The sequence below is a fragment of the Crinia signifera genome, chromosome 8 (genome assembly GCF_055691185.1).
Source record: "Crinia signifera chromosome 8, ASM5569118v1, whole genome shotgun sequence".
NCBI classification, from domain to species: Eukaryota; Metazoa; Chordata; class Amphibia; order Anura; family Myobatrachidae; genus Crinia; species Crinia signifera.
The window spans coordinates 44,166,201-44,190,520 of record NC_139224.1 but is presented as its reverse complement, the minus strand read 5'-3'; the positions used below and the strand labels follow the sequence as shown (position 1 = coordinate 44,190,520).

The window sequence follows — 24,320 nt, the reverse complement described above, 5'->3', positions numbered from 1 at the left end:
ACCGACCGACCGTGGACGGCCAAGAGCGTTTTTGGCCGTTTATCGATCGCAACGAAGGGATCGGGACAGCGTACACATATATACAATCGAACGGCCGTTCGTCCGCAGATCGGAAGAACGGCCCGACGATTGTACATATGTGTACCCAGCTTTAGCGGTAGACCTGGGGAAAAGATATAGGGAGAGCTGCAGCAAACCTTAGAAGCTGATTGGTATTTTATCTCTCTCCATCTGGCATTGAACAGGCTGTGACTGAAAATGATAGGAGCGGATTGCTGGTGGTCTTCTGACCACCAGCATGCCAAGCGCTGGCATCCTGATACCATCCCTGTGAGCAGAAGTCATCCATACAAGAGGTACAGTACATACAGCAGACACAGCAGAAATACGCCTGTCCGCTCCACCATACCTGGAATGTGCGCTCCATTACATTTGACATGTAACTCATGAAGTCCGGTCTCCGTTGGAACATAACGCACAGACACTGTTCCATCTTTGTTGTCAACAATCTCTGCAGGCGCGGTCTTCCCTGAAGGCATGACGACTTCACCTGTACGGCAGCAGGAATACATTATTACTACTTACATCACAGCATCCTGGTGAGGCTGATCACTACCTACTACTACTACTACTAGGTCTTCGCCTACTATTTCTACCTCTCACCTGTTATCTCTCCTGTTCTTATGGCAAACGGAATAACCAAATCGAAAGGTCGGAATCCCATCCCATTCATAGAGCCAACAGGAGCATATGCAGATTCCGACACCTGAAAGTGAAGATGCAATATCTGCATTACGAGGGGAGAACAAGCCTGTACGGTGCCACTGGCGATTATGTAAATGGGCCATGTGACTGAAGATTTGCTCTCTGCTCACATATAAGGATATTTTGTGACCAGCTCACCCCGCTTAATGTCTGGTCCCCTCCTTGCAGCATATAAAGCTGTGCCTTCCTCTAGACCAGGAATGGGGGAACCCTCGACCCTCCAGCTGTCGTTGAACTACACATCCCAGCATGCCCTGCTACAGTTTTGCTTTTTGACCATGCTAAAACTTTTGCAGGGCATGCTGGGATGTGTAGTTTAACAACAGCTGCTCTAGACCTTGACTGCCCCTTACAGCGGTGAGATGCACAGTGCTGTTTGGGTGAATACCACCACTACAATCTACTGCATATGAAATCCAGATCCACTCATCCCAACTGAGGGCATTGAGGACTGAGTTTGCTAAAACCCGAGATAGCGGAACCTCACAATCTTCAGACACATGGTAAATTTGCAAGAGCGCCAGCATGTATTCCAAAGAAAAAGGAAAATATTTTTTTAAAAAGCTAAAGACGGTTAACGACCCAAGATCTAAGGTCCCATCTGAAGCACGTGACGTCTGGAAAAGAAAATGATTTTTATATATATATTATGCAAGTAGAGCAGAGAATGACCTCATAATTGTAACATGATGTCACCGCCAATCAGGAATGAAGAATTTCAGAAGCGTAAATAAAATAAAAGTGAAATGAATGATAAGATCGTGCAATTCAGACGAGTCTGTGAATCAATGGTTTCTCTTCAGCGGCATACAGTATGTACAGGAAAATAAAATAGGTGATCCAGCTGTGACTTATCTTCACTTAAAAGGAATAACGTTAAGAAATCAAATATGAGGGGAATAAAATAGATAAATAAAAGAAACAAGGAAAAATGATCAATGTGGCCGAGAATGGCGCAAGCAGTCCCAAGAAGCAGCAATGTCATTTCTGTAATGGAACGGACATGGAAGGAAAGTGGATTGGTCATACAGAATTGAATATATATATACCAAGGGTTCATAGCCTGGAGGACAGGCATTTAGACTCTGCTCCTGAGCCACTACTGGGACTTCATCTGTAGCCTAGCGTGGTGGAACAAAATGGTTAAATAACAAAACAAACACCACAATCATCAACTGACACAGAAGACAACAAGCATAATACAAGTCAGCACTGGCGCTAATTATTGGATTCTATGTTTATACAGATGATCATGGGTAGGAGTAGAGGTAGGACTTCACAATTATAGGCTTGCAACACAGTGTTACAATATTCATTATCCAGGACTGTGTATGGTACAAGAGACTCCCGGGCAGGACAAGGCATCAATCCAAGGCAACGCCCAGTAGGATAATTTCAATAATCAGATAGATGAAAGCTCTTAAGCGCACACAAGTTATCTGGAACAGACACTGAAGCCACGACTCCAGCGCCTAGGCTTGTGTATTACATATGATCACAAAAGCTTTGTTAAGGCCCATTCACACTGGGCGACTTTGAGCTGAAATTCGCGCAAAACAGCAGGTTTGAGCGGCTTTCAGCTCAAAGCCGCCCAGTGTGTATGGCCCGGCGATGAGCGCTGCCGCACGCTCCCGCAACATCACTGGGAAAGCCGTTCATCTGCTGGTTATACCAGCAGATGAGCAGCTTTCGGGACGGCTTTGCATAGCACTCCGCCGGCACCGGGCAGGAGGAAAGCCGCTCAGTGTGTATGCACTGAGCGGCTTTCCCCGCATCGATGAACGCGATCATCGCTGTCCATACACGCTGGGCATAGTCACCCAGTGTGTGTGTGGACCTTTAGGCTGTTACAACTGCCGAGTTTTATAAGACAGAATGATAAACTGAGCACCATTTGGCTTAATGTATCCGGTTAATGTACCCAATAACCACCCATCCATAGAAAACTCACATACTGAACATAACCAACTTACCATGACAGTGAAAGGACTGTTAGGAATGTCTACACCACCGAAGCGGACATGTATGACATAGGGTCCGGTCTTAGCGGTCGTGTAGAAGATATCATAGGTGCCATCTTCATTCTCAATGACATCTGCTTCCGATTGCAGGCCATCTGGATCCAGTATGCTGCAAGTCACTTTGCCTTTTCCAGCAGTTGTGGCATCAACCACAAAGCCAACCTCCTCACCAGTCTTCACCGCAGGTTGTATGCCGGGCCCTGGAGTACACAGAAGGCTTAGGAGCGCTGTTATATATAAATCCCCCCCCCCCTCCCTCCCCCCAGAAATCGGTCAGCTTATTTATGGGCGTGGGCAGGATCCCAAACTTATGCAATGACAAACCAAGATTGTGGGTGGGAAAATGGGGACTATCCTGGGAACCAGCACAGATGGGAACAATATGGATATAAACTATTTCATTGACATTTTGGAGTAAAGAGGACTTTATATAATTAGGAATCATATTGTCCAAATTCCCTTTCACAGACAGTAGTAACAGAATAGGTCTCAAATGTCAGTCTGTATTCTATACATTATTAAAGGAACATCCAACAAGCTCACAGCCAGACGACAGAGAGCTTTGTATAGTGGCGTGGTGAAACATTACGGGCAAGGACACCAAGGGGTAGATGTATGAAGCAGTGATCAGGAAGAAGTGATAATGTGTCTGGTACTTTACCACCGGCCAAGCACCTTATCACTTCTCCTTCCTTATCACTGCTTCATACATCTACCCCCAAGTTCTCTCTGCCACTCCTGGAGGGTGCCGGACGGGTCCTGACAGTCGGGATCCCGAAAGGCATTCACCCGACGTCGGGATCCCGACTGTCAAAACACCAACAGCCGGGTTCCCGATGGTCACCTGCTATTTTCCCTCATGGGGGTCCATGACCCCCATAGAGGGAGAATAGAATAGGTGGCTCGCGTAGCAAGCCACCGTGCCCGCAGCGTGGCGAGCCCGCAAGGGGCTTAGTTGCGCTCACCATGCTGTCTGGGTCCGGCCAGTCGGGATAATAACTGTCGGACCCTTATACCACACCCCTCCTGAATGCAGTGAGAGGAACATTTTAGTGCACCGTCCTGCTGTGTGTACAGTGACCATATTGCACAGTGTACCATTTTCATCAGTAACTATAATCAAAGGAGTGCGCTCCTTGCGATTTATTGCCCACAACACACAAGAAAAATTGTAAAATGGTCACTCGGCGACCATTAGCCAGGCTAAAACAGGTGTATGCTATTCACGATCAATCACATGTTGCTAGGCAAAAACACTATGACAATGATTAAAAACTGGGCTTGTAAAAAAAGTTCTTTCAAACCAAGGCCCTTATTCTGGTTCACTTGCAAAAGCAAATTCCTTCTTAAATGGACAAAACCATGTGCGCTGCAGGGGGGCAGATGTAACTTGTGCAGAGAGAGTTAGATTTGGGTGGGGTTTTACTTCAACGTGAGATTTATTTAGCAGTGCAAAGATACAAAATAACTCAACCAAATCTAGCTCTCTCCGCAACATGTTACATCTGTTGAACCAAAATAAGGGCCCAAATGTTTAATCCCACCACATTGGTTTGGTTGCCTTTAATTTGGTTGCCTTTAATTTTAGGTATATTATTTTACGCATCTGCTTTATAGACCTATATTTTATCTAGGCGCAGTTTTCTCCCCAAAACGTCCACTCCCACTCAATCACAATGCAAACGACCAGCACACAGAAATTGAAATTGCAGGAGTTCATCACAGCAATGGCCTCGCACATGTATACTGAGAACCGAACACATGTACAGGGTATTGGTAATCAGCCACTGTCCTGTATGTCGACACTGTCAACATGGACACTGGAAAAGTGTGTATTCTCGCACCGCTCGGCACACGATTATATTCTCCCTCCACACCCTAGAGCAGTGGTTCTCAAACGGTGGGTCCTGACCCCATAGTGGGTCCCAACCTTCTCAGCATGGGGTCGCGACTCCATGTTGCTGACCATCAGGCTGATGATCTGTCTGCTGACTACACATGTGATGTGTTGGCCTTCTGCAGTAACTTGCTGGGGTCCTGTCATTATCTTTATTGTCTAATGGGGTCCCAGAACAAAATAGTTTGAGGACCCTGCCCTAGAGGATGGTCGGGCAGGAAATACCGCTTATTGGCACACGTCAGCTCAAAAAGAGAAAAAAAAAAGTGAAAAACTTGTGTAGTCCTTCCCATTGTCAACCTAACCTTTTGATACTGTCAACCTTTTGCATGTGTCAACCTAAGCCCTGTCGATCTTAATCGTGTCGACCGAATGACTGTAGTGGTTCAAAGGCAATCTGATAGTGAGCTAGCGGGGATTGGCACAGACCTAGGACTGTTTAATCCCATCTCCCTGAAGATGAAGATCCACAGGGTAAGTAAGGGACTAAATACTCTCTCCAAGTACAAATTATTAGACATAAAATATGGATTAGCCCCAAAGAACATTTCTGAAAATGCACAATTGTGGTGTTTGACTAACTTGGTTTTGTATCAGACTTCTGCCGGCACAAGAAATGACATGCAGTTACTGTAACGGAGAGGTTCCGTGAGGTAATGTGACAGGTTCTCAGCCCTGTCTGGGTGACCAAACTCACAGGAATGCATCTTCGTCAGAATCAGACTGAGTGTGTGTAAAGAAAATAATGGAACAGTTGGAGTTTCAATATCATCAAGCCCAGAGAGGAGACAGTCAGCAGCACTACGGGGGGCGGGGTCTGATGTAGTCCTCAAGTCCCGCCCTCCAGTACTGCAAATCCTGCAATTTGCGGGTCTTCGAGGAGGGGGTGGGGCTAAATTATGTTGTTTGCCTCTTTAGCCCTGCCCCCTACCTGGGGGGGGGGGAGGGGGAGGGGACCCAATTTTAGGGAGCCTCCTGGCCATTCTGGGAGGGGAGGCAACCCTGCTTTTAAGTTGGACCACAATGGATGTCATGTACAAAATATAAACAAACAAGTTGAGGAAAAATGAAACAGGAGCCTCTAATGCAGATACACTGATGGGAAAAGGACACTTGGGTTTAGATATTTGTGTGATTAAACAAGAAAACACAAAAATGTGCTGGCTTGTACCGTACGTACATATCCTGTGACCTTGTAAAGAGAACTCAAGTACAATACTCAGCCTTGAAATATCCCACAGTCTGCTAATGATTAATTAATGACCGGGCAAAGCCCAGAGAGACTTTACTATTACAGCACTGAGGTGCCAGACTGATCACTTCCAGCTTCTCTCTCACCGAGGACTCTGGGGCTAGTTCTGTGACATTTTCAAAATATTTTTTTTTATTTATTTGCATTCAGCCAGACTTTGGTAGTCAGCTAGAACTGCTGGTGTCAAATCCAGATATGTTTAATACAAAAGGAAAGGAAGTAATGTGGGGCATTCAAATATTTGTATTAAACAGTGTGTATAAAAAGACAGCACGTATAAGGGATTATTCTTGTAGCAGGCACTAAAAAACACTCACTGCGGAGTAATACCGATGGATAATACAATGAGCTGACAGTATATATGTGTAGTCTAAAAATAAATAGGATTACGGCCGTCCTGTAGGAAGTCCCATACAAAGTTCCTATGAGTCAGCGTGCCCAAGAGTTCATGACAGTCGCCTTGATGGGAAATCGCACAATGCGTGGAAAATGACGAAGTGTCAGCAGCAAAGCAGCTGCAGTGAGGCAGAACGCAGCTACTAATCCCAGGAACTGCTCCAATGGGAATACAGTTAGATAAGCAATAAAATTACACAGAAAGTAAATAATTCATTTTAACGTTTGCTGAAACGCTCTACCAAATTGGGACAACGAGTTTCACAATTAAAAAAAAAAAATGATTGAGAGTATCAGATTCCTTTCTAGGTGTCATTGGAAATAAAATCAACCTAATTTTTCTTTTGTTTGCTACAAATTCCCTATGGAGAAATCTACAGCCCGCAGAGCACAGGACATACGTTCTGCTCGCTTGGAAGGAGTTTATATGTCTACAGAAGCAATACAACATGATTGCAAAGACATAAAACATAACAGCCCTATCATATCTTAGATTTACCATATAAAAGGTGCCCATACACGGTACAATTGCTGGGTGCGATGAGATGCACGCGCCCACACACATCTCCAATTGTTTTTTATAGGATTTGACTATTTAACTGATTAATTGCTGCTACCATTTTTCCTTTTTTTCTGATTATATTCTAGGATTGACTGTCCTAGATTATAGCATCTGCTGGTTATAGAAGATCTTGTCATAGGGCCACTATTCACCCTCTATGGCAGGGCTGGGCAATAGCGATGCCAATCCCGGGGCATTTTTTCAATCCCGGGAATCGGGATTGAAAAATGCTCAATCCCGGGATTCCGGGATTGGCATCTCTAATCAGTTTAGGCAAAAAAAATGCTACAAAGAAGCCCAGTCCCCTCCGCTACAGCCGCCCCGCACATTCATTTACTCACACCGGCGGCCGGGAGCAGGGCAGACAGGGCAGGAGCAGGAGGCGTCAGCGGCGGTAGCAGCAGCAGCAGAGCCGCCCGGAGGTGCCGACGCTGCCAGGTCCAGTCCAGGTCAGAGATGATTCTGGAGCGGGTATGGGCAGTCCGACCTGCGCAGCGTGATGGTCAGAGGTCACGCTGCGCAGGTCAGACTGCCCATACCCGCTCCAGACTGCAGTCTGGGGATCAGAAACTCCTGGGTAGCGTCTGAGCACTCGTTCAGACGCTGCCCGGCATTAGATATGCGCATGCGCATATAATCCCAAAATCCCGGGATTGGAAGATCCAATCCCGGGATTCAAATCCCGGCGTTTTTTAGGCCAAATCCCGGGATCCCGCCGATCCCGGGATTGGCCACCCTACTGGGCAATAGCGGGCCTCCAGATGTTGAGGAACTACACATCCCAGCATGCCTTGTATCAGTTTCAGCATGGCCACATAGCAAAACTAATGCAAAGCATCCTGGTATGTGTAGTTCCTCAACATCTGGAGGGCCGCAATTGCCCAGCCATGCTCTATGGGGTTCTATATAGTTTTTGACATGCCTAAGGTCAGCACTGATGGAAGGTCGACACCAGCATTAGGCTGACAATGGCTAGGTCAACAGTCAAAATGTCAACATGGGTTTTTCACTTTTTTTTTGTCCCGAATGTCAACATGGCCGATATGGATGCCATATTTTTGCGCCGCATCCTCTCGCATGGCTTGCTGCACTCGCCATGCTTCCAGCGTGGTGCCTCGCTAAGCTCGGCACACTATTCTATCATCCCTCCGCGCCCTAGTGAATGGTAAGGCGTGAAACACCGGCCTGTTGGCACAAGTCGGCTCAAAAATAAAAGTGAAGAACCAATGTTGACCTTTTGACTGTCCACCTAATGCCCATGTCGATCTTCCATCCATGTTGACCTATTTCATAGGTCTACCCAAGTCATGTGGACCTTCAGAGATGGACCCAATGCATGTCGACATTATATGTGTCGAACTAACAAGAGTATACTGTAGAAATCATACTGCATGTGTTTTTGTTCAACTCTGCCTTGTTACAACTCACATTAAGTGTATATATGTATCTGTAGTGCTCCTGTTTATTCTGTACTGTAGGAGTATTGGGAGGAGACTTTAAATGATTGAGAGTGTTGTCATAGGAACGATAGCCCCCACGCCTTTGCCTCGGACGCAGCACTGCACATAATAATAGTGTGGACCAATATACACTGTAGCAGCACTCTGGGCATCAGACCGGCCCCTGTAATGGGACTCCTCACTACAGCAGCACAGAACACTTCAGGACTGGGAAAGAGATCACATGACTTTACCTGTAATTTGATAACACAATGAACAAGGGTTGCAATGGCTCCCTGCAAGCTAGTTTCTCCGGCTTTGACATTTAATGGACTCATTATAATGTGGAAGATATATATTGCATTATGTGTGTGTACTCTGTAAAATCTATATACATTTATTCATGTGATTGGTCACTTGTTACGGGACTGCATAAGGACTGACGGAACTGCATTTAAAATCAACTTTGCCATTTATTTCCGGGACAAGCCACGTGGATATAGCTAGCCCATTGTATACTTCATTACAGTTATCCCAAAATGTGCTCGGTGAGTTCTTGTATTGCGTATTACACATGACGACCTTTTATGAAGTATGTTTAAAATAGTCACCATGGGGGAGATGTTTTAAGGTCTATAAAGAGAAGAAATGGAGAAGGTGCCAAAAGCAACCAATTTAGATTCTTCTTATTATATTACTAGCTAAAAGCCAAAATGATGGCTAATAAACTTTAAACTGTGACAGTTTTTACTTTCTATGACTGTTTTTAGCCCACAAACTCCCCACCCCCAGTCCCCATCTGCTCCTACCTCCAATCTCTGTCTTAACAGCTCCCTCTCCCCTTATCCAGCAAGTTTGAAATAAATCGGTGTCCCTGTAAAAATTGCTTTCACTTTCTGTTATGGCATCTTTTAGCACACAGAGGAGTCATTTGGTCTGTTGAGTTGCCTCTAGCGGTACTTCAGCTCATAGAGGTGAAGAGTAGTGAGCAACTTCTCCTCCACTAAAGTAGGGTTGATACATCTTCCCTTAGTCGAATACTAACCTATAATAAGAATTAGGGGGCACCTGCTCGGGAATCACAATTTGGAACTCTGTCACACAGTGAAATGAATATATTCATACACCCAATGTGTAGGTGTGTTGCAGAATAAGGTATGTACCTGCAGCGGTGCACTTGCTGGCATCTCCTGAGGCTACTGCCCGGACTCTGTACGGAGAGTAAGGAATATCATCACCACCATATTTAACGGCCACCTGATAGCGCCCCGTTTTGTCAGGAACGTATGATACAGCATAGGTTCCGTCTTTGTTGTCCAGGATTTCAGCCTTCTTCGGTTTACCTTCTTGGTCCTGGTAGTGATGGAGAAAAGGGTTAAAAGAAAATATAAAAAATGTACAACAGACAAAAAAAACAACTAAACTCTCATTAAAGACATCATACAGCTAAGGAAACAATACAAATCACAATGTTGTTCCAATAAAACAAACATCAGTGAGAATTACGGCTCCCTTGGAAGCCAAGGAATGGCCATCTTCGGTTACACAAGCATGCTTTGAGAAATCGGCCAGAGTATCGCTCTTTGTCCATCTAACCAAGTTTCTAGGAATATCCCCTCAGGCTCAGTTATGTTTTCCTTAAATTCCTAAACAAACATCAATGTTTCTTGGTTTAAGTGATTTGCACTTTGTAACTAACAAGGGGGAATAGTCATAAATCCCCTGCATCCTGTAATGTCGGACACTCAACTCTAGCAGAAACATCTCAGGCATCTGTTTTGTGGCAAAACGATGTCTACTAATAGTGTAACATTAACGTTAACAAAAACACCCATTTAGTTTGGGACATTAAGATATTTTTGTAAATATTTGCTTAGTTTTAAGTATATTTGAGAGTTTAATGTTTGCTTTCCTTTCTTTAGGGATTATGGTTAGACATGTATCTTCCAGGCTAGGAGCTAGATAAATGGTCCTCAAGAATAACTTTAGGGCTGTAAGCTGTGGCATAACAGCAAGGACTTCCAAGACGGTGCTTACAGAAATGCTGCAAGTGCCAGGAGTTACACCAGGAGTACAAAGTGAGTACAGGGAGAGTAATAAGGTGCTAAGAAGTTGGTATAGGGAGGAGGGTTAGGGGTAAATTTCTACTCTACTGCAGGGGTTGTACCTCATTGGGCAGGGAGCAGCACTGCTGGAGAGAAGATGGGTACAAGGTTAGAGCTAATGTTAGCTGAAACTGGGGGCTGTATGGTTCCACCAACAGTATCTGCTGCTCCAACTTTCCAGAGAGGGTGGCTATTTTGCCAGTACCTGGCCCTACACTTTCTGAAGGCATGCCTGGGTAAAGCTTCAAGCATATGTTTCATACATTCAGCTGCAAACACTTGCATTGAGACAAAATCTTAAAAATAAAAATATTAGGTAGTTTAGTTGCAAAATAAAATATTTCAGCATCCAAAATCCATACAACCATAACTTACAGTAATTTGGACAGAGAGAGCTCCCAACCCAGCATCTTTGGCATTAACTGCAAAGTCAACAGGAAGACTGGCCGGAACTCCTTGGGAGCTAAGACCTGGGCCGCTGGCAGTCACCTTGCTAGGATCGTAGGTCGGAAGTACCTTCACCTTGAAAGGACTGTATGGAAAATCAGACAAAAGTCATCATAACATGCACACTTTAGGGGGAGCACTGGGCCTGTGTTGGTTGCGCTCAAGGTTTCACGTCAAAAGACAAATCTATTACAACCCTGATAAAACAGGCCCCTTTCACACACACTGCCAGGCCCCGGGCAGCAAAACCCCGCACGGCCAATGACCACAGCCCGGCAGCCGTCCTTTCCAGCGGGGACATCTGGCTACAACCGGGCGGCCAGGCCGTGGCCGTCCCGTGTGAATGGACACAATCATGTCCATTATTAACTACTGTGTACAGCACGGCTTTTACCAGTGTGGTGTTGCGCCACCCGTAGTAGACATGTGGCCTGCTTTACTATAGCATATCCATTAGCAATCTATCTTACTGTTATTTCACAATAAGTGGCTTTGAAATAATTCTGTTCGAGGTCTGACACAAGCCCATAAAAGATACCAAAAAGGTCTTGGTTCCCCCAATGTACATTAGTCACATCTTCACCAACATGCCCAAGCATCTGCACTAGAATATGGATTTTGCAGCACTTGTACGGTATAATGTTTAACAGGATTCTGTTTATGGATGAAGAATAGGAGGGACAGTGAGGGAAGGTCAGGAGCAGGATTCATTGTCGCCAGTAATGTGGAGGTAATGAATCATTTATGAATGAATGTTAGAGACAGCCTGGTCACCTTACAACACATATTGAAGGTGGATAATTTGCTACCATAGAGGTTTGTGTACCTAAAAATACACTGTATACATCCAGCCTGGAAGGACGGACTCCATTTGTCTGTATGCATCGCAGAACAGGAGAAATATCCCCAAATAAGTGAATTTCTTCTGTATCACTATATATATGAGATTGCAGAAGTATAATATAATCATATATTCTACCCACAATATATACAATAACAGCACAGTAGGGTGGACAATCCCAGGATCAGGATAGGCAGAATCCTGGGATTTAGGCCCAAAATTGCCGGGATCAGTTTGCTCATGTGCTTTTGACATATTAATGCGTTTGGCTCAGATGCTGCCCAGCAGCCAGGTTGTGTGGCTGCACAACATGAATTTAGGCCACGCTACGCAGCCACACACCTGCTCCCCCCCGTTCAGCCGCGTCCTCCCACCTGCTTGCTAAAGGACTGCTGAACAGCAGTTCCCAGTGGGGCTGGGTGTCTGGAGGCCAATCCCGGGATTGAGAGCTTTTCAATCCCGGGTTTAAAAAAAAAATTGCCTGGGGTGGCTTCACTAGGGTGCTGTGTGCCTTTACACATCAAGTACATGATATGTAGGTGGTCAAAGCTGGCGAGGCCCTAGTAAGTTGTTATATTTCATTGCTGCAATTAAAGAAGTGTTAGAACCTGGCATGACTCATTACTCATGCCCTTATATGGGCTACTTGTTCAGTAGATGGTATCGGTATGTGAACCAGACATAATTAAGTAGAGCCAGAAAATAATTTACCTCCTTGGAATCTCCTCATCTGCATACTGGACAGACACAGTGTACGGGCCTTCGACGGTAGGTGTGTAGGCCACCGTATGTGTTCCATCGCCATTATCCACTACGTCCACTGGTTCCACAACCCCTATAGATTGAGAGACACTTTTAGAACCAGGTTATTGAGCAGACTCATGTGCTGGGGTTTGCAGAAACTGACTCTAGTAACTTCATCCAATCCAACAAGGAGACTATAGGCCAATATTATTCAATATAAAATGGAAATCCTTTGGGTTGTCTCTAGGACAGGAAGATTCCTAAACACTACACGATACAGAATTTCTTGTTCTCCTTAGTTTCATTTGGGATTGCAATGCTCCAGGAAACTCAGTATATATAATATTTGCTAAGGTTTTCTAGAATAAAAAGTAGTTTCCAGTATAAATATAAAATGAACATTATTTTATTGGTATTAAAAGAAAATACTTGCATGTACGTTTTGACCACCTGCATTATTTGTGCACTTGGCCACGGAAGTTTCTCGTCCGCTATCGCAGAATAAAAAAGTTTCAAGAGACCGCCATTGTTCTGGATGAGCTCTGAGCGCGCAACCGGAAACCAACGGGGGGAGGCTGACATGCAATACGGGGAACCCTTATGCACAAGCAATACAGGGGCAAACTTACAGCTATTTCACTATGGCCCTTATTCAGATCTGATTGCAGTACAAATTTGTATGGAAATCGGCAAAACCATGTGCACTGCAGGTGGGGCAGATGTAACATGTGCTGAGAGAGTTACATTTGGGTGGGGTGTGTTAAAACTGAAATCTAAATTGCAGTGTAAAAATAATGCAGCCAGTATTTACCCTGCACAGAAACAAAATAACTCACACAAATCTAACTCTCTCTGCACATGTTACATCTGCCTCTCCTGCAGTGCAGCATGGTTTTGCCCATATTCCAAATAAATTTGCACTGCGATCAGATCTGAATAAGGGCCTATGGGTGGAAACCACATTCTCATTCCTAGAAAAGGTGCCGGGGGAGAGTCCCTTTAAAACAATAGACAGAAATGATGGAAATGAGAGTTCAGTTGATGCAGGCGTAAGAGACAATAATACTGGGACTATCACTGTAGTTGTAATTGGAAATTGAGTTGAATGATCTGGGTGATTCTGCATTTTGTGTTTGGCCCAGGGTTATGCAGTCAGTTAGTGCAGTCCTCAGTATTATTAAGGTGCTTTTCCTGTATGATGTACATATCGGAATAATTTATCAGGAGCAAATCAAGAGCCAAGTCATTATTTCAGAGAGAAGCTAGAAGAAGCCCGCATGCCACCCAGTTATGATTATGTAACCAGCAGCAAGCTATCCTAGATTACATACACATCTCATTAGGATTTGCAAACTCAGAAGATGCAGCAAGCACACTCAGCAATGTAATGATAAAGTACGTATAAAGGTGCCCATACCATAGCTGCCTACCGTCCTGCATTCTGCAGGAGACTCCCTGAAATAGCAGAAATCTCCCTTTCTCCCTCATTAGTCTAGCAATCTCCCTCATTCAACCTTGCCCACATTACACTGTTACATTTTTTGGGGGGAAAAGGAATGAGAGATAGATACATTTACATTGAATCATCAGCGCCATTTCCCAGCACTTTACCAAGTACAGTATCTCCAACTAACTGCTTTGGGCTCATCTACATTTGGATAGAAGTCATTTTAAAAGATTCATCTCAAATGTAGCAGTTTACACCCACGCTTCTAGGTGCCACGTTCACAAGCTCTTCTCACAATCTCTCCATATATGGAGCTAGACACACCCTTTAGGAGGAGCATGACACGCCCTCAATGGGGCGCTTGGCAAATTTCTACTGCCAACTATAATCTCCCTGAAACTAGTTTTCAAAAGTAGGCAAGTATGGCCCATACACGGTACAATATTCCCATACAGTACGTTTTGAACTAGATCACATCGCATGCGATGCGTTCAGGACCTAGTTCAAAAAGCACAGGCTGCACAGACTTTATATGCTGTGCGATGGGATGCCCGCCGGAACGCGCATTGCATCGCACAACACCCTCCCACCATGTATGGGCACCTTAAGTTTAGAAACTCCCCTGCATACTGTATTTATCTGTATTAAGCTGGTTGCAATAAATTGTGACTCAGATCTATTTCATTATTTGCCAATTTAAACCCCATCAACTCTACAGACGTGGACGGTATCTATCTATGTCAGTTGAGAGCACAAATGTATTGACCGTACTATTTTCATTTTGTTCCAAGAGGGTGAGATGTCCAGAGGTTAAGGGCCATTTATAATCGGAGGCTTGTTTAGCAACACATGAGGAACCAAGGCAACTTATTGATTGCACCATGGCAGTGAGGTGTTCCATTGGCTTAACGTGATTGCAAAACACCAGGATCAATGAGTAACCTTGTCTTTATCTGACTGCTCCTATTCTGCGCTGAATCACCATGGAGATAAGAGCTTTCACACTTTAAAGTCAAACTATGACCCAACGTAAGTAGTGACAAAGGCGTTCAATCTGCCAAAATGGTAGCCACACCTAGTCTAATCAAATCGTATTGGGTAAGATGAGGGCTGAGTCCAAATACAATTGTCAGATAATTTGGCAGAATTGTCTGACCAAAATTGTATTGTGCAGACAGTTTGAGGCTGAGAGCTAGACTTTGACAGAAATATGGTAGCAAGCAGCTTCTATTTGATATACAAGAAATTTAAAAAGGATTGTCCCTATTATAGAAGAAACAAACATAATGGAGATAAACACATTTTATAATAGGAAACTTTATATTAACAATGGTACTAGGCCCTACTATTAACAAGGGTACTAGGCCATTACTGTTGCTAACTGCTTGTTGCTCATCTGGTCCAGCAAAGAAACAGCACCTTATGGGGCCTACACTTTTGAAGCGACAGAGTCATTAGCTCGACACAAGCATTAGGTTGACCTGGGGAACGTCGACATGGGGGTTTCCCCCATTTTTTGACCCGAATGTCGACACAGTCGACATGGACATTGAAACGTAGCACCACGTCCCATTGCACAGTGGTTGATAAATACTTCCCTAGTGGATGGTAGGGCATAAAATACCGCCTGTCTGCACATGTCGGCTCAAAAAAAGGGGGAAAAACCCCATGTCGACCTTTGACTGTCGACCTTCCATATAACGACCTAATGCTTGTGTCGATCTAATGACCCTGTCCACCTAACCCATGTCGACCCAATGCTTGTAGACCTAGTGCCCATATCCCAAGCTGGGAACCATCACTTATAACAGTATAACAGCAGAACTTTCTACTTTTAAAAATCTGCTCATATAAAACTTGCTAACTTGGCAAATGCAGAGAACCAGCACACTTTCCACACGGCCCGGGACTTCAAAAGGTCAATTTGCACCAGTTTTTAAACCAAGTTTCACATTCCCCTGTGGTATCAAACATTTATTCTCACTTTCCAATCTTGTACTCTTGTTAAAATGTGCACACAAGGGCTCGATTGTTCCATGTTCACTACAGTAATCATCTGTAGAATACTTGTCAGTGGACACTATTCAACAGGATAGCCTGCTGCATCTCAGGTGCGTTCCCACGGGGTCTGTAACACAAGCCAAATTGCCTGCACAGAGAACTGTGTCTACTGTTGTAGATCAAGGCTGTGACCAGTTTGTCTTCACACAGACTAGTAAAACGGAGCTTATTTAGGGGGAGGTTGGTGGTGGAGGGGGTGGTCAATATTGAAGTATCCCAGCGCTGCTGACAGGCAAGAATACCATTAGCTGCTCCATGCTTTAGATTTAGGGTAAAAGTACTGTATTAAGCATTGGAGAGTGATAAAGTGGAGAGGGATAGAGAGGGAGATGTACTACGCATTGGGGAGAGATACAGTGAACAAACGTACTGTACCAGCCAATCAGCTCCTTACTGTCTTGTTAAAGGTTGTTTAAAATATGGCAGTTAGAAGCTGGTTGGTAGTTTCTCTCCACTTTATCATGCTCTGATTCTTAGAAACTATATATATATATATATATATATATATATATATATATAAATATATAAAAGGTTAAATACTCCTCACCTCTATGAGGTGAAGTACCGCCACTGACCACTAGAGGCCAATTGACGGACCAAATTACTTCTTTGTATGCTAAAATATGTCATAACAGAAAGTGAAAGCATATTTAGCAGGGACACGGATCTGTTTCAAACATGCTGGATATCAAGACAGAGTTTGGAGGGAGGAGCAGATAGGGACTGGGGGTGGGGTGGAGAGTTTTGGGGCTAAAAACTGTCACAGCTCAAAATGAAAGTAAAAACTGTCACAGCTCAAAGTTGAAGTACATTGCAGAAGCCGAGCTTTTAACTAGTACAATAATAATGCTATTGATGGAAACTTTGGGGGTATTAAATCTGTGTCCCTATTTCCGCCAGTGGAAATAGCGGGACTCGCCTATTCAATGTGGCAGTTTCCAACAGCAGTGAAGGCTTTCAGAGTCGGCTTTTTTTTTTTTTTTAAGTCAAATCTGAATTGTCGGAAACGGACGATAATTGTCAAATTCACAGCAGATTCCGGCAATTTAGCGACCATTTCCAACAAAACGCGGCCGTTCCGGCACTTGACAGTCAGAACAATGAAAACAGACTGTCGGATTACAGTCAGAACGGGTCAAAAACAAACGTGAATCCGACTGTCGGGAACATCCAGACAGTCAGATTTACTGTAAGCCGGTAATAATGGAAACTGCCTTTTGAAATATGCTAGATTAGTTTTGTATAATTAGAATGTAGATTTATCACAAACAGTGGAAGTAGCCATTATTTGGGCAAAATTTATTTAGACAGCAATTCAATTTCACAGAAGCTACTGATGAGTGGGATTTTATATGGTGCAATGTGAATGTTAGCGGTGCTCGTTAAATTACACAGCTGTGTGAGGGTAACGGTGCCAATTAAAATTGCGCTGTCACTGTCAGTTATTGTGTATCTGGCATAATTAGTTACCTAGGGCCAATTACTTGGCAAGAGCCGGTTACAGACATGAGAACGCACCTTTTTAAAATTTATAGAAAATCATTTCTAGACCAGTGAATATTGGAAGATTTAAAGTGGTAAAGAAACAATGATTCCGAGCCTAGGAAAGTAACCAGACAAGATAAATAGATAAATCATGGACTGATTGCAATCCCCCTTTTCCTGGAGCAGATGACATAGTCCAAACCTGGCTCGTTTGCATCTCGCTTGAAGTCACCCTTAAAGAAATTTGAAATGGCTCTCATCGGGCTCCGTTTGGTAAGGGAGACTGCGTCCTCCGCTAGAAATAAATACGGTTATATGCGCCTCACGGAACAACATTAATATTCATAATGGACCTGGAACACTTGGACCTCATTGTCTAGTTAACACAGAGAAACTCATTCTGATGAAGCCATATAGGGCCACATGCATCAAGCTTCAAAAAGTGATAAAGAGCTAGCCATTCAGCTCCCAACTGCCATTTTACAGGCTGGGTTTAAAAAAATGACAAGTGGTAGCTGATTGGCTGCTTGCTTATCACTCTCCTCATCACTTTTTTGTAAGTTGATACATCTGGCCCATAAAGCCTGGCATTTTTACAGCTATCCCTCCCTAATATACCTTATCTAGTATTGCTATAAACTAGACTGCGTGTCATGGAAGATGTCCCTCCCAGGTACCTACAGTACCATAAATATACCTCTAATAGCAGTCTCAATAAGCAAAGGGTCAGCACTGACATACAGTAGGATTGGTCATGGTCCATAATGAAGGACAAGGAACATCCAAGTGCAAAATGAGATGAACATTACGTCCAAAACAAAGAGGCCTCTAGAGTTATCACAGCTTTATTTAATGCCAAATATATGTATAGTTGATATAAACATTTCAACATTAAATTATCATCATAACCTTCCGATTTTTCTTACTCTCAAACTCCTGTACACAAACCATACATAACATGTGCCAGACTATATTATAAAAATATTATACACACATCACATACACATCAGAGTATCACATATAAAGCTGTACCTAAAAAATATAAAGTCTAAGCACTAAGCCTTGAAGAGATATAAAGTGGATGTGGATAAGTACCAACCAATCAGCTCCTAACTGCCATGTTACAGGCTGTGTCTCCATACACTTTATCACTCTCCAAGAGCTTAGTACATAGACCCCTCAAATTGTTAATACATTAAGTTCAACAGACTTCATGTTCCAAGTGTGAAGTCAGTGGTACCATGAGAAGTGGCATACTGTACACGCAATAGGCAATACCTCCCTTTCATTGTCATGCTGAGTCTGCCCAATGGCCCATTGTGTACTGGAAGAACCCTGGGGGGGGGGGGCTGGTGCAGATCATCCTCTAGACTAGCCTATCACATCTGGTTGGCCAAGGAATTGTGTCACTATACTATACATAAAATGTAATTGCAGAAGTTAAACTAAAGAAGGAAACCATAATTGGTGCCTTACAGTATAACATATTGGGAGTGGACACTTTATATAGTGGTTTCCAGAAGTGGCCAAGAGACAAGTAGATATTATTCCTAAATTACAACTGATCATTACTTGTATGGATTACATTTCTATGAAGATTGATGGACCAATATATTCCATGGATACTTAAACTATTCTACCAGATAATGGATTTGCCTGGATCCAGAATACTACGTTATTATTCTGTTGTCCCCAAGGTGTCTGCTACATTGAGTGTACTGTACTGTTGGCCAAACAATTGTTACATTTACATCTATACTATTATATGTAATAGTATAGGTCTTTTGGCATTTGTTGAGTTGGATGGGATGTCTAATATAATATGTGTAGAATATACTTTTAATTTACTAGTCTTATTTTAATATCTTCTGAGACTAGTCTCTAAGAACTTTGATTAGGGTCAAGACCATTGTGTTATTGATGTTCTGTTTCTACATGCCCATGTGTCACCAGGTTTGTAGCAGGCCTGGAGTGTGGCCAATGAGGCCATCGGAATGATCACAGCTGCACACATTTCAGGAGATGGATGTGCTGATCTCGTGGAAACTTATGACCTCTACAGTGTGCTACTAAGGAAGGGCAAGGTCATGATGATGTTAGGGATGGATATCAGCCAAGCGGGAAACCACAGGCAGACACTGATGACAATACTGATGAAAGCTTAATAGCTCTGCAAGCCTAATATTAGAATTGATACCAACTGTATTGGGAGAAACACGATTTGCAGAAATAATCTACTTGTGGCCATCGGTTTGTGATTACGCAAATACTGAAGGACACTCTTACCTCTTGGCCCAGCCACCACCACGTTAAGAGGAGCAACTCCAGCTTTGCCGGTGTCTACTGTAAACTGTTGGGGAACTTTTGCCCGAACAGCATTTCCCAGCCCGCTGCCAGCTACCTTCACTTTGCTGGGATCTACAACATCTTTTGCAGGTACCTTGAACGGACTTCCTATAACATGACAAAAAGGAAGAAACCTTTAAATTGGTCACAAATTTCCCCACACAACCATGCAGGTACCTACTGTAGTAAGATTATTGCTATACCTCTAATGAAAACTTGAGTCCAGACTACAATATTTGAAGGACACCTCATGATATACATTTTCTAAAATACACAATTTCATCAAAAGTAATGGGACATATGTACAAAGCCTTGGTAAGAGATAAAAAAGAATACATAAAATTACCAATAAGCTTCTAGCTGCCATGGTACATGCTGAAAAATGACTGGTTGATTGGGACTTTATTTCTCGCCAAGATTTAGAACATGGCCGCTATGTAGCATTGTATTAGCGTTGCAAAGCGGCAATTTGGTCATCATTAGGATTCTGGAGCTTGCTGGTTTGAGAGGGGTGGACCTTTGCAAGTGAACTGAATGCCCATAAAATACAATTCAACTTCCAGAGAGTATATTAGACTGAGCCACGAGCCAGGTAGGCCCAGCAATAACCAAGTTTACTGTGGCAGTCTAAGGGGGTATCACTCTGATATCCCTGGTCCTACATTTGTGCATCAGACAAACCATTCGGATCATTTCAGCACAGAAAGTTTGCAAAATTGTCATTCAAACTATGGCCATTTCCAAGCAAACAATGAACGGCAGGTGGGGCAGATGTAACATGTGCAGTGAGTTCGATTTGGGTGGGGTATGCACAAACTGAAAATTAAACATTTGTGGGTTACATGCAAAAGCAACCAGTATTTACCCTGCACAGAAACAATATAACCCACTAAAATGTAAATCTCTCTGTGCATGTTACATCTGCTGCACCACCTGCAGTGCAACATGGGTTTGCCCAACTATGTGCTGTTTGGCTTTGCTTGAAAACCTGAAATCAGGCCCTATGCCTGCTAATTTACAGAAGTCAGTACTCCCCTCCTGACATGGCAATCCGCTGCAGAGGAATAAAAGATGACATACAGGATATACTGTACGTCGTTAAGTATGAATGTACCTGTCATTACTGGTATATTATTCAAATATATCATTTCCAGCACAATATAAACTTCACCCCCTCTATGCGCCGGGACATTAAGGCATATAGAAAAGGAATAGGTTACATATAAAGTGAAATAACACATATTACATTTAATTATACTGTATTTGCTCCATTTTAAAAATACTGACATTACAGTAATATAGATGATCTACCATCAAATATAATTAAGTTAACACAAAGCCTATACTTTATACTGTATTGGGATATCCTATATCTATTTACAGCAAGACAGACTGCATTAAGTTTAGTTACTGGAAGCTTATTTTACCTGGAATATGCTCTGAGTCATATGTAATATTCACATCATACTCTCCTGGGGCAAATGGGGTGTATTCAACACTGCAGCTTCCATCCTTATTGTCCTTACAAGACATTTTGGATTCTGACGGACCCTCGACTGTAATCCCCAGACCCCCAATTCCAGCACCTCTGCAATAAGACAGTTAACAGGTCATTTAAGCAAAAATAGCTTAAACTCAATATCTACCAGCCTAGCATAAGGCAACAAGTTCATGTACAGTTTAATGGCCTATTGCTCCACTATAATAAGATCACCACTCTGCAAACTACACACAACAAAGTATCGCACAGAAAATTGTTGTCCAGTAATGCAATTGGAATGATGGATTCAATACAATGCTATATCCCAGACAAAACACAGCACAATAAAAAACTTTCCAAAGAAACGTGTGGTCAAAGTGATGCATTGTGGGAGCACTGTAAGCCATATTTATTTAGTCAGCATTAGTAAGTTAACTGAACAGTAAAGTATGTATTTTTTTTATAATTCATGAATAAAACATAAATGAAAGTATAATAATATATATTTGAATAAGACGCCACACGTGTTTCACAGCGCCGTACAAAGGAACGGTACAGGGAGACAAAACCTAACATAACAGTAAGTAAATAACAAAAATATAGTACAGGTAAAAAGAGCGCCACCATTCAATACACATTACAGCTTAGAGGTAAGTAGTGAGGACGTGATCAACACACTACTAGGGCAGGCATTCCCAACCACGGTCCTCAAGGCACACCAACGGTGCAGGTTTTGTAGATATCCAGACTTGAGCACAGGTGACTTAATTAGTATCTGAGGGATTCTGATTAAACAATCTGTGCTGAAGCCTGGATATCACTAAAACCTGCACTGTTGGTGTGCCTTGAGGACCGTGGTTGGGAATGCCTGTACTAGGGGCTGGTGGCCAATGATGGAGATGAGGATGTGGACGAAGATGGTCACTGAGGTTTGAGTATAGGAGAGCTGTGAGTGAAATGTGAAGAGAAGTGGGCTTTGACAACAGGAGGGAAGAGGGCCCTACTCATTAGATTACAATCTAGTAGGAAGGGGAGACAGATTACATGAGGTGCAAGCAATTGGGAGGTGGCTTAATAGCAGGATGTAAGCAGGCAGAGATGGTCAAGGCATGAGGCAGGGGGTCAGAGGACTGGTCCTCCTACATAATTACTAAATTATATTAGTATTTATTGCATACATCTGGCTAAAGTTTACCATTTATACACATTAAACCATAGGGAGTGTGGTATGTTTTTGTGATATTCTGATGTATCCGGATACAGCAATTAGAAGAGTGCCACCTGTGGGAGATTTTGTAAGATAGCAAAAATAGTATGTGACTTGTGGCCTCTTGATTACTGTGGATCATGAAGTGGTTTCATTGCGCTCCTGATGGGCTGGATAATATGTTGTGTTAATGACGCCTTAAGGCTCATCTCTGATTATTTATTAGAGAATATACTTGAGTTTTTGAAGCAGAGGTACAATGCAGTGGGGCCTATTTTAGCATGTATGCAATGCAGTTCATTTACTTTCCTTTTTAATATATGGTAACATGGAGGTTGATGATTTTGTACCTTGTTATTACAGAGAAGGCATTTGGTTTGTTAGTGAGAGCCTCCTGAAGTCCAGGTCCTTGAGCCTTTACCCGAGAGGGAAAACAGCCTTCCGTCACTCCAACATTAAATGGACTTTTCGGTACAGGTTCATCATCATACGTCACCTTCACAGAATGGACACCTTAAGAACACAATAACTTTATATTAGAACTTCGATCCATAACACGCACTATACCTACAGCAACCATTGTAGCCAAATACAGGACAATCAGCTCAGCCTCAGCTCAGTAATGAAGATATGGGAACCTGCTCTCCACTGTGTTAATCAAACGTCACAATGTTTATTTACAGTATTTGAAAAATACATCAACGTTTCAGACAGCCAGGTACCTTTCCTCAGTGAAGGCACTTGGAAGCCCAGAACATTGCTGTACGATATATTTCAAGTGCTCTAAGTAAACACTTTGATGTTTGAATCGGAACTTGGAGTGCAGTTTTCCATATCTTACACTGCATCTATCCTGGCTCCCTTCATAAAACACTGGAGTGTCCATTTTCTCTATAGCTACTTGTATACACAGATGTAGCCATGCTCTGTTTCCCAGTGATGCATCCTATTCACAGCATAGCTGGCAAGACTAGTGTGCCCATGTCCACATGCATGTTTCGACCTTGCACCTCTATACCAAAGGGGAAACCGCTTGCTCCCCATAAGGCTCTGGAGTACATTAGCATGCAGCCTTAAGTTATAGAAGTTCCCTGCTGTAATCAGGGAGCAGCTTGGAAGAGACTGTGTGGGTGTCAGGCAGCCAGTGAGAGCTGAGAGTGGGGGAAGTGGTTTGGGCCCTCTACCAAGCTGTCTACTCAGGTTGTGCAATAATGATAAAGTAGAGGACATCCATAATAGACATTTGAGTTTTAGTAGCCCATTGCCCAGAATGAAAGGTGTAATCCAAGTAGATGCACATTCAAGTTGGGCATTGAACTCTGGAAGAAAAAATATGAGTTACATGAGTTAAGCCAATAAATTAACTTTTTAAATATTGGACTATGCGTCATTGTCATTTCTCAGTTGTGGTTTCCTACTTCACAGACATAAAATTTCTGTAACCACAAAGTAAAGAACCAAAAAAAAACAGAACTGGGATTAGAATAAAAAATGTGGTTTGAGGTTATGAAACTAAAAAAAGAAATAAAAATTATTATTATTATTAATACACTTAAGTAGCTTCTAAGTTATACATGGGGCGTGTGTGTGTGTGCGGGGGGGGGGGGGGGATGGATCACATTCTCGCGATGCTTAATGATGAGAATATGACACTGAACAAGTGGGCAGATGTATTAAACCAGGCAAAGAGATGAACTGGAGATAAGGTGGAAGGAGATCACGCACCAGCCAATGAACTTCCAACTGTCATATTTCAAACACAGCTGATTGGCCGGTGCGTTATCTCCTTCCACTTTATCTCCAGTTTATCTCTTCACCAATCTTA

The 24,320-nt window shown here is 43.1% G+C and overlaps 1 protein-coding gene across 4 annotated transcripts in view; it reads right to left on the bottom strand.

Annotated features, from left to right (window-relative positions):
- The window catches only part of FLNB (filamin B), a 223,960-nt gene that overhangs the window by 35,488 nt on the left and 164,152 nt on the right, over positions 1–24,320 (bottom strand). For 2 of the 4 annotated variants that reach the window (XM_083156251.1, XM_083156252.1), the window contains exons 23-32: positions 22,846–23,008; positions 21,236–21,396; positions 19,749–19,916; positions 12,437–12,560; positions 10,813–10,969; positions 9,496–9,685; positions 2,739–2,986; positions 1,815–1,886; positions 664–766; positions 410–550 (exon numbers count right to left, since the gene is read on the bottom strand). In XM_083156251.1, coding sequence (XP_083012377.1) covers positions 410–550; positions 664–766; positions 1,815–1,886; positions 2,739–2,986; positions 9,496–9,685; positions 10,813–10,969; positions 12,437–12,560; positions 19,749–19,916; positions 21,236–21,396; positions 22,846–23,008 — 1,527 coding nt within the window. The remainder of the gene's footprint in view (positions 1–409; positions 551–663; positions 767–1,814; positions 1,887–2,738; positions 2,987–9,495; positions 9,686–10,812; positions 10,970–12,436; positions 12,561–19,748; positions 19,917–21,235; positions 21,397–22,845; positions 23,009–24,320) is intronic. The other 2 variants (XM_083156253.1, XM_083156254.1) reach the window with 1 other exon arrangement.